The sequence below is a fragment of the Serinus canaria genome, chromosome 5 (assembly GCF_022539315.1).
Source record: "Serinus canaria isolate serCan28SL12 chromosome 5, serCan2020, whole genome shotgun sequence".
In the NCBI taxonomy this organism is placed as follows: domain Eukaryota; kingdom Metazoa; phylum Chordata; class Aves; order Passeriformes; family Fringillidae; genus Serinus; species Serinus canaria.
Window position 1 is genome coordinate 35,949,382 of NC_066319.1, and position 16,921 is coordinate 35,966,302.

At 34.4% G+C, this 16,921-nt stretch overlaps 1 protein-coding gene across 1 annotated transcript in view; it reads left to right on the forward strand.

Moving 5' to 3' along the window:
* AKAP6 (A-kinase anchoring protein 6) overlaps nucleotides 1-16,921 on the forward strand; it is a 211,338-nt gene that overhangs the window by 64,567 nt on the left and 129,850 nt on the right. Inside the window, exons 5-6 of the mRNA XM_050975869.1 lie at nucleotides 9,661-9,757; nucleotides 11,009-11,172. Of these exons, the coding sequence (XP_050831826.1) occupies nucleotides 9,661-9,757; nucleotides 11,009-11,172 (261 nt within the window). The remainder of the gene's footprint in view (nucleotides 1-9,660; nucleotides 9,758-11,008; nucleotides 11,173-16,921) is intronic.

Sequence of the window (16,921 nt, forward strand, 5' to 3'; positions counted from 1 at the left end):
TGTAAGTTGCAGACTGTGGGAAAAATAGAGGTTTTGGAACTGTTTGGACTATTCTTCAAATTTAAAAAACATTTTTGGTGACTAAGGAAGAGTAAAAGCAAGCATATAAGAAAGAAAATCCAGGTATATTGCCCTTCTAATAACAGCACTGATGTCCTGACCAATATAAAAATACTGCACATGATCTAAAGATGATTTCCATAAGGTCATGCCATGAAGAAAATCTGATACAAATCTTTTCTTTGTAAAGGAGAAAGAGTGGGCCATGGTTATTGTTCTAGGAGCACATAAGTAGATCTATTATGATTTGGGTCAGTTATTACTATATATGTTTTTAGTGAAGGAAGAGAATGTCCATTTACTGTTTTCCTGTACACATAGTCCCACTCCAGAGGTTTGTTTTGTGCAAGCTTGTAGTGTAAGAAATAGTTTCTTTGTAATTTTCCTAGAGACTTCATACTCTTAAGAGTACTACTTTTTTTTCTATCCTGTCTTTCAAATTTGTAAATACTTACCCTTGTGTAGGTATTTTATACAGCTGCAAATTAAAATAATATTGCATTTATTTTGGTTTTGGATGGGTTTGAACCTTCCCAGGACAGTCTTTGCTATCCCCCCAGATTTACACAGTTTTGCATAGGAAGGGGATAGGGCCCAATAATAAAATGTAGGTCTGCTGGGCCTGCCTGTAACATATTGATTGTTAACTATCTTCATGAATAACTGTGCCAGCTTTTCTAGTTGTGAGAGCTACGCTCATCTCTGGACAGAGGAGGCTTTAAACCAGAGGCAGAGCATATTAGGATGTCATCCTAAAATAGCTTTGCTTCTTCTACTGAAGGAAAAGAGAAATTGTAATGTTCAAAATCTGAACTCTCACTTGTGAGAATTTTGAAGTCTTGTATTCTACATGTATGAAAGTATAGCGTGTGATCTGTGCCTCAAAAACAAACGTGTTGCTCTCTTGTTTTGGTTTTTTTAATGCATGATATTTGAGGTTCAAAAAGTTAGAATTCAGACTTTGTGAAACTTTTAAATTCATTTGCACTTGTTGGTAAATCTGGGAGAGGCAGGATGACTTGATTTGGCAGTGTTGCAAATGTTCACTCCCTCTCAATTCTTAACCAAAACTGTAAAACTTTTAGGTCCTGAGGTATCCCAAAAAGGAGATATTGTAAGTCTGAGTGGTGAAAGGGATTCCACTGGGTCTGTTGGGTGTTTGGCCTGCAGAAGATATTATTTGCATATAGGTGATTCAGAGACTGAAATAATACAAGGAAATCAAATCACCACTATAAAATACTAGGCACTAACCTAAAAAGAAAATTTTAGTGAAAAGTATTTCACATAAGTTGTGACTTAGAAGCTTTGAAGCTTTGTGTATGACAACCTGGTCATTCTCTTTACACAAATTTATCATAGTAACTTTTGAAACACCTTTAAAAATTATTTGAAATTAATGTTTATTTTACTGATAAACTGCATCATGCTTATGTGGGAACTCTGTTAACTGTAATTTTTTTGTCTATTAAAATGCATGCTATTGCCTAAAATTTTAGTATTGTTAAGCTGGTATTATCAATATAGATGTAGTCAGTAATTTGTTTTTGGAAATGAAATTAAATTTATTTTTATTAAATTTGGAGATTGCAAATAATTAAAAAATATAATGCCAGCATCTCAGAGGACAAACAAGCACATTTTCAGCAACATTTAAATAGATGCCAAGAGCTATTGACCACTCCCATGGTTCTGTGCTATGTTACTCAGAGGCATAATATCATTCACATTTTAAGTACTCAAAATAGCACAAATATTGTCTGTGTTTTGGTGTTTTCAATGCTAAAGCATTCAGGAGATACACAGAAAATCCAGGAAATGAATGGAGGTTGTGATTAGTAAATATTTTTATTTGCATCTCCTGTGATACTTTTTTATCTTTCTTAATTCTACAAATTAATTTGGTTAATAATCTGGGATCTGAATTTATTAGTTATATTTTGCTAAGATGGAATTTTAGTTTACCTTCAAATTGCATGAAAACTTTTGTCTGTAATATATAATACAAACTGCATCTCCTTCATATTCCCCTGAAACTAAAGTCCTTCAAAAACTCTTTTAAAACTACATAGCGTTATTTAATTCCAGAGAGTACATTTTGGTCTGATAGTAAGTAAATTTAAATAAGATTTAAATAATATACAACTGTAAGTTATTTTCCCTTTGGTAACTCCATATTTGCCAAGTCTTCTATGCCCCATGAACGCATCTTTGGTTTCAAAAGCTGTTATGTCTTGGTTGGCTTTTTTTCTGCATGTGGTTGGGCAATACAACTTGGACATATTTTGATTAAATAGTTTTTGGACATGGTGTGTCTCTGGGTAGAAGAGATGTACCTAGAAATGTGTAAGATAAGACAGAACAACAAGTCAGAAAACTGTGGTTTCTGCATATTATTTTCTGAGTATCTCAAGAAGGCAAGAAATGATTAAGGGCAATTGTATACAGTGGGCTGCACGTGCAATTCACCATGATTATGGCAACTTAGCAATTGTTTCACTGTATAGCAATTTTACTCATGCCATCTCCTGCCTGTGTTCTTCCCTCATTGTCTCTTGATAATAGACAAACGGAGATTCAATTTAGGAAGCCTCATGTGAACTTTTTTTTTGACAATGAAATATGTTTGGACAGACACAATCAAAGAGAAATTTACATAGTGAATCACAGAAAAAAATAAATTAGAGCTGGCAGCAGAAGAATTTAAGTGAATTGAAACAAAAAATATCCGTAAAAATAGCCTCTATGTCTTCTAAATCTGCCAAATAGGCATCCTGGAGAGTAGGGCTAACTATCATTTTTCTCAATGTCTAAAATTATGCATTCAAAACTTGGCTAAATTACCTAAAAGGTGGCAAACACAATGAAGAGTGAGAAACAGAAATTGAGAGACCTAAAGCATTTAATGTGAGGAAGATTATGTTATTCATATTTAAGATGTAACAAGGGGAAAATCGCCACTGATTGTTTAATATCAGTATGGGAGAAGCTGTGACAGAGAAGAAACGGGTGAGGTGATTTTACAGAAGTATGAATTACTATGGGACTGCTGGAGTAGAGCCTGCCTCTTTGTATTTGGTTTTGCCCACCCAACACAAATTCTGTGGCCATGTGGTTACTGCTCTGTCAGTGCATTTGCAGCCCTTACTCCTACATTTTTATCCAGTCTCCATTTAATGGTCTCAAGGGATCCGGGCTTTCACTGTTTCCCTTAGGAGGTTATCATAGAATGTAATAGATCTGACTTTCATGGGAAATTTCCTATTTGTCTTAAATTTTCTCCTTCTTAATTTAACTCCATTAGTCCTATCTACTATACCTTCTGATACTGTGCTAAGTCTTTTTCCTGCTTGGTGTTCAGATTTATGAAGTATAAAAAAAAAGCAGGACCTTTATTTTAATCAACACTTAGTCTTGTTTATTTCTTATTTGTTCCACATTTCCACTTTTAAAGAGATTTTTCTTGTTGTTCACTAAATACCCAACAGTTTGTCTACTTGTAAATGCAGTTGATTCCAGACAAAAAGTACATTCAGATCAAGTGAAAGATGGAGAATGCATATGAATCATCAGAAGGTAAAATCATTCCCAGGGTTGCTATAGTTAGCTCATTACTAAGCATTTTGATCCCAGAATTTTCAGTTAATATTATGTTTAGATGAATGATAAACTTACAGAGAGAAATTATCTGAGCAGTCAAATGGTCTTACATCTGATCTACATCTACAGTAGCACAATGCCCATATCACATGATGATTATGGGATTTCAGTAGTGAGGTTCCCAGTTTTATGTCAATTTTAAAGGCATTTGAAATTATAATCTGGTATTGTGAACCAACATAAGAAGTGAAATATTTTGCCCATTTTTATCTGCCTACAGATGCCAGTGGAAGGAATTGCCCCCAGAAAAACTCAAAAAATTTTATCTTTAAAAACTTCTCATTGTAGCAGAGGCTAGAAGATGAAATCTGCGTTCCACTAACTATTCACTCTTAAAAAAATATCTAACAGTTTCCAGTGGTTACAGAAGAAAATGTGTGGTTCATCTAAGGCAAATGATGGTCATGTTGTGTTAGGCATTAAAGGTTTATTTAGCATTTGGTGATAATTTGCCATCATTGCTATAGGGAAGGCATGTTCTTAGTTTCAGAAAGAGAAGAAAAAACACATAGTGGGTGCTGCTGCTTCAGAGGAGGGTTCATCACTCTCTCCTTAAAAAGCAAAGGTAGAATCCCTGCTATTTTAAGGCTAACCTTGCCTATGGAGCTGCATAAAGCATTTCCATAGTGCTTGTGTTCCTTTTAGCAGGTGGAGTGTCAGTCAGATGAAAATGCAGCTTAAAAGAAAAGAAGAAAATTAAAAACTCTTTGTAGACACCTAGGTTTTATGGAAAGCATGAACAAAGGAGACATTGACTGAAACAATTTCACATGTAATATTTAGTTCCCAGAAAACATATCCTAGTGGTGCTTATTTAATAATAAGTAAGCTTAATTTAAAAAGTGAGGCTTTAGTAGAAGCTAAATGTGTAGCCATTTCCATGTTAATATAAGGACAACTTACACAGAAGTTCTTTTTTTGATTTACTGAATGTCATTGGAAGTTAGTAGTCAGGAATCAGAAAATACCACTAGGTTATTACATGGCTTATTAGGTTATTAACTCAAAATATTATCCTAAATTATTAACTCAAATTCTTAAAAAATAGGCACTGTCCAAACAGAGACTTTTTGTGTCATCAAAAATGCTGAAGGAAAAAAAAAGAAAAAGAAGAAGAAGAAAATAGACAGCTGCCATTGCATGACCAAAAACTGAGTTCAGAACTTGATATCTTGGTATTTTATCATAGAAAATTATTGGAAATAACTGTGCAAAAAACAGGAGCAATACAGCTACTTGCAAAAGTGCCTGTATATTAAGCATATAAAAATAATTTTTCAGGAATTGTTTCAAGTCATATTCCCTTTAAGACAAATGAAGTGGGCATCCCATATCTTATCTACCAGCAACTGTTCCCATTACTCTGAAATTTCACAATTGAATTATATCTGTCACAGTGGGTGTTATATTAAAAGTGCTACATTCTTAGCCAAATTATATATACAGCTATACCTAAATATAGAAGTCCATATTTCAGTAGTATAGATTTCTCAAAAACTCTATTAGGAAATTTTAATTAATCTTCCTTTTTCAAATTCTGACACCATAAAATCCAGGACAGATAATTTTTAATTGTCTGTACTATTGTTCTAAGAAATAAACACTCTAGAAAAAGTAATATTATTCATAAAGTTATTTAAAAATATAAAAAAATTAACCTCAAGAAAATTCTCTTTCAGGGTACCCCACTGTACCACACATTCTGATAGTATACTGAACTGAGAAAATTGAGATATTTCTTTTAATACATTGTCTTAATCTGACAATAGGTGTAAACTGCTGTGTCATCCAAACTAATCTATATTTATGTATACATTGTAGGTTCACATGATACCTAGTTGCTGATTTGTGTTTCAGAGACAGTACACTAGAAACAATCAACTGATACATTATGACTTGAAAAAAATCATGCTTATAGTAAGTCTCTGTGCCTCTGGAAAGAAACAAACAAAAAATTCTAGTTACCTGTCCTTACTGCAGATATAAACAAGTAAAGACCTGGGTGTTTTACCAAATTATTAAGATTTTCCAAGAAGAGAGGGGGGAAATGTTGCATATCAGAGCTCAATATCTGTACACAGTGTAGGATACCTACACAATAGAAGCATCCTAACTTTAAGTGTCTACAACCATCAAATAAATCCTCTGAGGAACTCAAAATATATTTTTTCCCCACAATTTTTTCTTCCCCTACTTTTACAGAAAAGTAAGATATGAAGGAGAGATTATTATATTCTGAGAAAGGGCTCTTTTATTTTTAGTGTTTTCAGAGTCCAGCATAGATCAGGAGGTGCTGCTTTTTTAACCCATAGATGTTCTGCACAATTGTAATCTTCCGGATCAATAAGTTTTCTGAAAGTCAGGGGACACCTTCATTTTGTGAAGGCTGGGCTCCTTTGCCCCATGCCATCAGCAGAAGATAAGCACTCCTGGCACCTTGTATTTACCCTGTTTTAATTTCATTTATTATAGTCGTGCAGCTTTTCTAAAACTGCATGATTCCTACCTCACTTTTCCTTTCTTGCTAAATTAGGGCAGTTGATAGTTATATATAGGTACATGATGATCACAAAAAGTGGAAAGAACTTTGTAAGGAAATTTGGCTTGTTGCAGCTTGTAAATGACATTTTATACACTGTAGTTCTAGGGATGACATTAATGTGTTGTTTAAAAAGCTGCTGTCAGGCCAATGCACATGCATTTTCCATAATGTATACGTGCTCATGTGTGATATTTAGACTGCTCTATAGCTGCAAATGTGCCTGGAAAAATGGCTTTGATTAATTGACTTCCCTCCTCTTCTTTCCTCTCTTCACGTGCAAAGGCTCCATTCATTATCAGGAAAGATCAGAGGAGGAGGGGAGCAGAGTACCTGGGTCACACGCTGTTAGAGTTACAATTTTCCAAATGCCATAAGTAAACGGTAGGGAACAGGAAATATCCAGGATGGGAGAGAACCTCTGTGTTTGAAGGTCTTCCTTCATTGCAAATATTTGGTCTGATTTCATCTTTAGCTGTGCAAATTTGCATTTCTTCATTGTATATACATGTAATACTTGTTATATTTTCAACTCTTGTCTTTTTCATGTGTCACATTTTCAGCCCCTCAGGTATGAGAAACCTTGAGCATTGATTGAGGCTTTTCCTTCCACTCTTCCTTGTCCAGTTATTTTTCCTTAGGAAATGACTAGGAATTATATATACATTTATAATTCTAAATTCAAAACTCATTGTGAACTACCTCAACATTTACTTTTGTTTATTTATACTTACATGAATGGTTCTCTCCTTTTAATGTGTGTTGATTTTGGATGGGATAGAGTTGATTTTCTTCATAGTAGGTAGTATGGGGCAATGCTCAATTTGTATTGATAATACAAGAATGTTTCAGTTACTGCTGAGCAGTGCTTCCACGGAGCCAAGGCTTTTTCTGCTCCTTGTACCACATCACCAGCAAGTAGGCTGGGGGTGCACAAGGAGTTGGATAGAGATGCCGCTGTGACAGCTCTGCCTGAGTGACCAAAGAGGTATTCCATACCATATGACATTATGTTCAGTACCTAAATTTGGGGGAATAAGGAGGAAGGAGGGGATGTTTGGAATTACAGCATTTGTCTTCCCAAGTCACCATTATGTGTGATGAAGCCCTGCTTTCCTGGAGATGGCTGAACCATAGGAAGTGAGAATGAATTTATCATTTTGTTTTGCGTGTGTGTACAGCATTTGGTTTTTCTATAAAACTGTCTTTATTTTAACTCACAAATTTTCTTGCTTTTACCCATCTGATTCTTTTCCTCATCCCACTGAGTGAGAGGCTTGCTTAGTGTGTGTGCTGCTTAGTTTCTGGCTAGGGTTAAACCATGACATGCTGCCTCACTGCTGGGAAAAGTTATTTCTGCTAAATTTCATGCATGTTCATGACATTTGTGCCACTCCTAATTTATCCATAAAATAAGAATTTTGCACAAGGAGAATATTGCTAGTCAGAAACCAAAAGTTTGGCCCCATCTTTATTCATCCTATTTTGCTTCTTCAGTTTAACGTTATTACTGGTTAATAGGTGCACCTGAAAATCAAGCTGTATTGTGGTAGCTGGTGCGTTATGTTAAATGAATCTTTTCTAGGACAGCAAGTCTCTTTTTTTTTTCCTAATGAAAGAGAATACCTCATCTTTTCCAATTTTCCTATCAAACACATCCACATCATCTTGAGACACTGCCACATCCAGCTGCATCTATACTCAACTTCAATTACATGAAATTACACAACCTACTCTCAGGTCCTTTAGGTTCTCTTTGCTGTGTGAGGCACACGCATAGTGCATTTCCTGTGAAGTGCATGATTACAAACTATTCAGTACAAGCCTGTTTTAAGTAAACAGTAAATTAAATATTGTCAGTGCTTGTTCAGACACGCTGTTATGAAAGAAAAAGAACTTGAAAATTTGGGTTCATAAAACTCTAGATTTAAGAAAGGGACAGACATAAACTAGGTATCTCTTTTCCTTCTTAACTTCTCTTGACTGGCCCAGTTGTTCAGAGCTGGTACAAAACAGTGTATTCAGATGTCCCTACAAGGAGAATTGGGCTAGTAAAAATGCTAAAGGTAGCAAAATTTCTGTTTATTGCTCTTTTTATGAATGGAAAATTCTCAAAAACATTCTGTCACTGTCATGTACAATGCTGCCTGAAAAACTGTTAAGACTCTGAGCAAAATGCCTTTTTCAAGCATGAAAAATTACAGTAGAAGTACTTAATTTTATTACTGTTCTGGCAATTTTTTTTTTTTTTTTTGCTATGCCAATCAACCTGACTGCAAGGGCTAGGAAGAAAGAAAATGGTTTCTTCCTTAAGAATTAAGGGCTCTTGAGTATTCTGTGCTACCTATCACTCCATTTCCAGCATGGTCACTACCATTTGAAGTATAAAGTTTTATAAAAACCAGAAGCTATGAATGTGCACTTGCAAAGTCTCCTTTCATCTCTGCCAGTTAACTTATTCCCAAGAGAAGGAAAAGCTCTTTTTTTTCAAGTGGTCAAATATTGTTTCCATTTATTCCATGGGCATTTCAAAGAGAAAATATGTTGCCTATATGCGTTTTAGGTCTGCACACAATTTATGATTAAATACAGCAAGTATCCTGTTCTCTATTGTATTGTGTTTCCCTTTCTTACAGGCAAGTATAGTGAGAAGGTCTGGAAAATGATTTAAAAATTTATCTGAGTTATCATTGGTGTATTAAATAGCATAACATATAGTAGATCATGTTTCCAGTTCCTTTATTACTAGATCTTAATACAATTTGTAAAAATAAAATAATAACTATTTATTGACTGTTAAAACAGAGATCCTTTGCAGACTACTAAAAATATTAGGAAAAAAAAGGTTGAAAATAGTTGCTTTAAAAAGTAAGAAGGCAGAGATCTGAAACAGACTGATTTGTTCTTTGAAAATGGATATGAATGTTAACTCAGGAACACAATATTAATAGATTTGTATAAGTGCACATAAGGCCAATATATTCAATGTTGTAATTTTTTTATGGTTTCATAAATAGTGCTATCACCAACATTTCAAAGAACTCTGAAAAAAACAGAGCTCATATGTGGTGGCATAAATTTAGTGTATTTTATAGAACACTGTTACTCCAGATATAGCCTACGGGTTGTGACTTTTCATAAAACCTAATGAATGTCTAGATTTGTCAGCTGTTTCAACACAGATGCACTTTGCTGATCTAATGGAAACATTTTGAGCCCAGATCCAAAATATCAATAGCTTTTAGTATCACAAATTAGTTTGGCTATTGGGTGAATTGGGATGTGGTTCTTGATGAAAACCAGCAAGTAATTTTGTATGTGTGTTTTATGATAACTGCCTCTCCAATGTCTGATGCTGAGGTTTCTTTCCCTCCCTCTTTTTTTTCCTTTTATTTCTGCAGAGTTTTAAGTTGAATGTAGATAGCCACTGCGCTTTGAAAGAAGCAGTGGTAGAGGAAGGACGCCAACTTCTTGAGCTTATTGTATCTCACAAATCAGGTAAATCCTTCTGAAATATTGCAAGTCTTTATGTCTCCAGACTATTAAAGAATGAAGAAGCATTGCTGTAAATTACTGCATATATTCACTTCCTTATGTATTATTAATATTTACATTATCAGATTGACCTTCAAGATTTATAAATGTTTCATATACTGCATACAATGCAGTGATACTTATAAAATGAAATACTGCCTGCAAATAGTCTGTTCATTTTATTTTGGTCTTGCTGTTCGACTGAGTTTCAATTGAAATCACATCACTGAAAACTTCACACTGACATATTCTTTGATGTAGGTGCTATGGAAATAACATTAAGATAATGAACTAGGATTTCAAATATATATATGTATTTACATACTCTGCATTGGTAAAGCTTTTTTTTACCACTTTAGCTAATTCTTACATTGATTTAAATATATTTATGAGGACTAGATTAAAATTAAAAATACCTTTTTCCTTTGGTTAGGCTTGACTTTTTCTTCAGAGGCCTTAAATTGAGAGGAGGGAGAGAGATATTCTTATTTCCCTTTATCCCTACCACCTCCTATATTTTTAGATTTTGCGTGACTTGTCTGCTAATAGGGTTTTAATCAGCATATACTGCTATGGAATGCCATCTTAATTTTGGCCTACTTAACATGCTTTTCATCCAGGTTGAAGTTATTCTTTGCTGTACTGTTTTCTCATCATGTTATATGTGTGCCTCTATTGTTTCACAGCATCAGACATATCTGTGTAATGTGAAAGCTATAGGAAATTACTGACTTCTGTGTAGAGTTTCAAAAAGATAGAGAAGCCATAGCTAAGGAAGGTAGTGCTTGTAATCACAGATGTAGGAAAAGGTAACGTGTAAATTACAGGAAATATTTAAAGGAGTTGGAGGTAAAGAAAATGTCTTTGGAGGATTACAAAATGTTTCAAGACAAAGCCTGGATATTTGAGGGAGAGATTTCTCTGCAGTGTTCCTGTCTGTGGAGAAATGACAGTTTATGTGGAATTTCTCTCTTGAAATTGTCAGCTGAAACTCAATCAAAATTTAACATGCTGGCTAAAAGAAGTGTTTGTCTCTATAGCATTGTTTTGCAGGCTGAACAATATTAAAGCTTGGATTTATTGATGAGAAAACACATTAAAACTCTTGTTGCATTTATTATTTTAAATATCCTTCTAATTATTTGAATAAAGGGCAATATTTAAAGATGCTGTTGAGTTTACAGCTTTTATTTTTCCCCCTTCATTTTGGAGAAGGACTGAAGGACATGCTGCAGATGATTGCAAGTCAATGGAAGGAACTACAGAGGCAAATCAAACGGCAACACAGCTGGATTCTTAGGGCTCTGGATATCATCAAAGCAGAGATACTGGCTACTGATGTGTCTGCAGAGAATGAGGAAGGGACTGGGAGCCCTAAGGTAAGTGGCTTGAAGTTTGCCTTATTTCCTCTTATTTCCGTCTTCTTTTGAACTAGGCACCACTGAAGTTTTCTTTCCACCCTAAGGCTTTTCATTTCTACTGGGTAAACTTTTTTTTTATAAACAAAATGAAATGCCTTACTCTGAAACAATAAAAAAAAATCTTAGAACTTTCAAGTTTTCCAGCAAGACCTGTCTTATTGTGTGTAGAGGGGCATGAGGGGAACATAAAACATTTAGTAAACAAAACATAAAGCATCTTTAACATGAATAATCAGAATGCTTTTAAATTGTTTTGTTGCAACTATAAATCACTATAATCAGTGCAATCACTCAGCTCTGACATCCATTAGCCGCTTGGTTACAGCAAATTAACAAAGAAGAGAGAAAGTGATTCATTATCTCATTCCTGTTAATGACTATCAGATGCATTGCTTAATTAGGGGATGGCCATTGTAGTAGGAAGAAGGTCATATGCCTTTCCACAAATCTTTTTGCTCCAAGTTTAAGTCATCCATAATAGTACTTGTGTTGAATACAAGTACATTAAGAGTAAGTTATTGACACCTGTCATAATTCTGTGGAAATTAATTATTAAAGGGGGCTATAGTAGTTACCAATTGCCAAACCTAGAGCACTTTAAATAAAGACCAGGCTTATTCAAATTGATGCAAGCAGTGTAGGGATACTGCACACAGTAGAAACTTCTGATTTAGGGTCCATGACCTTTCATCACCACCAATTGTAAGCAGAGCTGTTTCTTAAGTGAAGAAAATGCAGGAGAACAATCCAGTAACTCAATATCTTGGCACACATCTCGCTGAAATGTTTAGAAAAATTCATGGCTTTCTGGAAATTCTCTTTCTGGAAACAACAAAGATGATTGTGCTGAGTGGATTTTCTGGTTCTGATGCTAGACAGTTCTTAGCATTGGTATTCAGTGCTTCCAAGAGAGTAGTTTGTTGAGTGACTCTTGGCTATGATGATATGAAAAGTTCTGGTGATGTCTTACTATTATTCTATGTCGCAAGAATGGTCTTAGAGATGGAGGAAGAATCAAGGAGAAAAATGAAACAAAAATACAGAAAAATACACATATACAGGAGACAGAATTTGAACTGATATCCCTCATCACTTGCATGATAGAAAGTGCTCCTAGGCCATATAGCTCCTCCTTTATAAAGGAGGTTGTTGGAGTAACACTTGATTTCCTAATAGGATCTGTGAAACTAAACAACTAGCCCAAAGCTGTTTTTAGCCTGCCAGTAATATGATCCCATATCTCTGAACATTTTGACTCATCTAAGTCAATGTGGCCAAACGTTTAACAGCTTAATCAAAATTATCATGTAACAAATATTCTAAAATCCAGCTGGATTTTGTGATGAAAATTGTGGCATCCCTAGCTTGTAATGATTATATTCAAATCTTTTCTTGAAAAGATAGAAATGAAGGCAGGGTTTGTATTGCAGTAAATTTCTCATATATATAGGGGATAGCTCCTTGCCCTGAGCTTTTTATCATAGATATAGGAAACTGAAGAAATGCTTTTTTTTGTTTGGTTGGTTTGGGGGTTTTTGTTTGTTTGTTTGTGCCAAAAAATAAATTTAAAATAAAGTAGACCAAAAAAAGTAATCAAACAAAAAAATATGTGCAGGTTATTTCAGTGATGTAAGTATGTGCAGTAGAGCGGTTGAATACCATCTACTTCTTCACACTAAAAGATTAACTAAAACTAAAATATAGCTAATAATATAACTGCACATTTCAGTTTGTATTAGTTTCAAAAACCAAAAAGAGCCCAAGAAGTGTAATAGAAAATTGAAAGATTATACCTGGAGGGTATTTTTATTTTTGCCCTTTTTGAGAAACTACAGGAACAGTGTTGGTGTTAGAAATCTGTAAAGAAATAGGAAAAGGAGAAATTTCAAAGACCCTAGGAAACTTTTCCCTTAGGACTTTTTAAAACATGTTTTCATAGCACTGTGGCATCTTTAATGAGAAAAGTGAAGAGTGGGAGGGGGAAAGGGATGTCATGAACTATAGAAATATATTGTCCACATTTGTAGTAAAGAATTCAGATTTTGCCTAGGAAATTTTTCTCTTTTTTTTCATATGAATGTTTCCTAGTGGCTTAGAGTGATTGCCATAGAAAATTTAGAATTGATTTTAAACATTTCAGATACCTAATCTCTTCTACTATATTGTGTCCTCTGTAAAATCTTAGGAAAACAGTGAGTTCTTTAGGTATTTACTACAACTATTTTCCAGTCATTTTTATAAATGAAGAACTGATGACTGTATTCAGTTTAAATTGAAGGATATAAAGTTTTGCCTTCTTACTCCATTGAAAAGTGCTTTTAAAAATGACACAGTCCAACAAGTACTGATCTAACGATATGAGTAGTACATGAGATGTAAAATACACGTGACTGTCCTTTTGAATCTTGAGGCACTTAGCTGCAGTGTATGTTTCTTTTGATGGAAATCAAAATAATATTCAAAAATATCTGGAAAATAGGAAGAATGGTTTCATATATGTGTGTATTTTTAGTTTTTTTCACCTTCTGAAGATGTCTGAGACCACTTGTTTTGTAAGTGATCTCTTAAATCGGGTCACTTCTCCATCACAAAAGCAATACTGGAACAGTATTGCTTTAAATAAACAGTAAAGAGTGGTATTGAAAAATAACACAATTTACTTTCATATCTAGTGGCTGTGAGTGTAAATACCTGAATGTTACCCTGATCTATTTAATTCATAATTTGTTGGAAAAGTTCATTGCTTTCTGAAGAGCCTGCAAATTTGTCTTGTAACTGATGTCCTTTAAAAGCATACAAACCTTAATAGCATTTGCCCACATTGTACACATTCTCCTTCACTGAACATTGTATGGAATAATATTCTTAGTGTCAATTGCAAGTTCTGCTCCCAGCATGCATTTGTGCAGTTAGTTCTTTACTGTGATTTTTGAGATCTGGATATCTTTCTTCTGCAAGTAAATGTTTGAATTAAGTTTTATGGATTGTTTTGGTAACAGTTCAGAATATAACATCAGAACTTAAAGGCTGGTAGGTCAAAAGAATAATGGTATACTCTGCATATATATATACATACACACACACACACACACACACACACACACACACACACACATTGTTTCTCATTCCAGCTTCAGAAAACTAAGCATGTAACTGGTTAAGACTTAAAACACAGAACACTGAAATCTGATTCAGTTGTTCTAGGTAAAAAACAGTCTTGGGAAGAATGTGTTAGCTGTAAAATGGACTTGTCAGTGGGTTAATGATAAAAGCAGTCAGGATTTGAAGAGTATCCTACTTGGAGGAAGAGGTAAAAAAACCACATTTAACAAAATAAATGGAAAGTCACAGAAATAGTAGGTGGCTCAGGAACATAATTTGAAGTGTTTAAACAAGCCTTTGTATAAAGGGGAAAAGAAAACTCTTGTAATTTTCTCTTGATATGTAATTAAACATCACATGCTTCCAGGATCATTTCCCACTTAGTTGCATATAATTTTACAGCTTTTACAATCATTCTAAACAAACAGTCCGCAGTACACAGAAAAGTGATTTTCATTTAAAAATTGGAAACTTGGTGAAGCTGTTTTGTATTGATCACTGTTTGGGATTCTGGGAATGCTGCTTCACAGACAGGTTTATAGTGACACTGGTCTCAGTCCTAGTGGGTGGACTAAACACCACAGCTCGGAACAATTCTATCCTGCTCAGTCTTTTCATACAAAGATGAATTTGTGAAATGGGCAGCAAGGCAGAGCAAAGTTTAGAGAACAGTCTTTTTTACTTCAGACTTGTAACTTGTCCTGGCCATCTAATCAGGCTGCTATGACTTCCACATTTAAATTAATACTTTGATGTAAAAAGAATATACAAATGAAGTGTTTTGGCATCTTTGTGATTAGTGCAGAGAAATATCATACTTGTGAGTAGATAATTTTCTTTTCCTCAGTGTCTTTATCAATTCTGTATTTCATGAGTGTGGAGCATGGGCTGTAATATTAAAAGCAACATACCAGTATTTTTTTCTGACGTCTTTCATTGTTTTAAAACAGGGGAAGTTAATTACTGAGACAGATTTAAATATTATCAACAGATAACAGAGACTATGATTTCAGAATCTAATATTTTTACTTACATAGCCACTTTGAAAACTGGTGACCAATATATGCAACTGGAGTATTGCATATATTATTGTAGTGGGTAGGGCTTTGAAGTTGTCAAATGGCGAATGTAACTGGCCTTCATTCTCTTCTCCTTCACTTGCTTCTGGTGGAAGGGCAGGAATAACATATGCTGGAAAGATCATTTTACTTAGCTTGCTGGAGTTACTTAGATTGCAGCAGAATTTTAAAACTTTGCATCTCAAACTTAATTTTTTTGTTTAACTTACAGTCTCTCTTTCTCAATTTTTCAACATGCAAAAACTCAGGATCAGGCTTGTGGATTAAATCCTACATCTCACGTTCATAATACTGTGGAATAAAATGTCAAATAAATAGCCTTTACTTATTCAATAACTATTTGAAAAAATAATGAAACGGAAATAAGACTTTCCTCTGTGATGTACAAACATATGGAAAGGGTTTTCATCGGGTGATGCACATGCCATTCTGGTCTATCGTCTCATGGCTTAATCAAGTCTTTTTTTTTGGAAAAGAAATGTACAAGAAAAGTTGGTGTTTGTGCTTTAGAAGAGGTAATTTTTTCCTCTAATGTGTCCATAATGAGCCACATTCCCATCTAAATATGAGAGAGTTTTATCTCATGAGTGCAACACCTCATAGATGAGACATTAAAGTGAAGTTCTAACCACCTTTACCCAGGCTTACTTCCAGTATTGGTAATTACCATCTGCCGCCTTAATTCTTTGCAGTTTCAGTTGAATGTGTTACTTTCTTCTGTTCAGACCAACTGGATAGTCTTGGGCGCAGTTAAATAGTTGTTACCTTCCACTGGTAAAAACAATACTTTATAATATCCTGCAACGTATTTCTGTGCTGAAGAATATTACAGCAAATCCACAGTTCACTATTCACTACTTCAAAGATGGTTATAGGGAAATGCTTTCCGTTGATTAGAACTGAGGGCTCTGATATGCTCCCATTGAGCCATAGTCTCATATTGTTGAATATTTGAAATGCTATCTGTACATAAATACTATTGTTGTGCCTAACAGCTGAACAATTTAAAAGCAAAATGTGACATTTCAATTCTGAATCTTTGGAAACTTTGGAAGTCTAGAATAAAGCTACTGTCATCTCAGTCATAAGTACAAATGATGCTGTTAATTCTACTGTAATAGAAAAAATTAATTGCACTTACAATTTTGCTTGGCTTTAGGTATTTATTTATATGACATGACAGTAGTCTTGATCTGTCAGCTTCTTTGGTGGGGATTTGTACCATGTATGAATTGGCCAACAAGATTAAAAGGGTAGTGGTATTTACAAAATTTTCTGGAAATCAACAGATGTAATTTTGGTTTTGCGAGGAATAAGCCTGTCTTTTAGTGCTTTTACTGGATATGTGAAACATGACTAAGTTCTTTTGATATTAATTGTTATCCAAATACAGGATTGAAAACATTCATTAAGAATTTCCAAGCTAATCAAAACAAGCTATGTTGATGTAACTGTGAAAAGGACATAAAAAGGAAGCAAGAGGAAGTAAAGTGTGTGTCTTTCAGCACAGTTAGACATTTCACGTT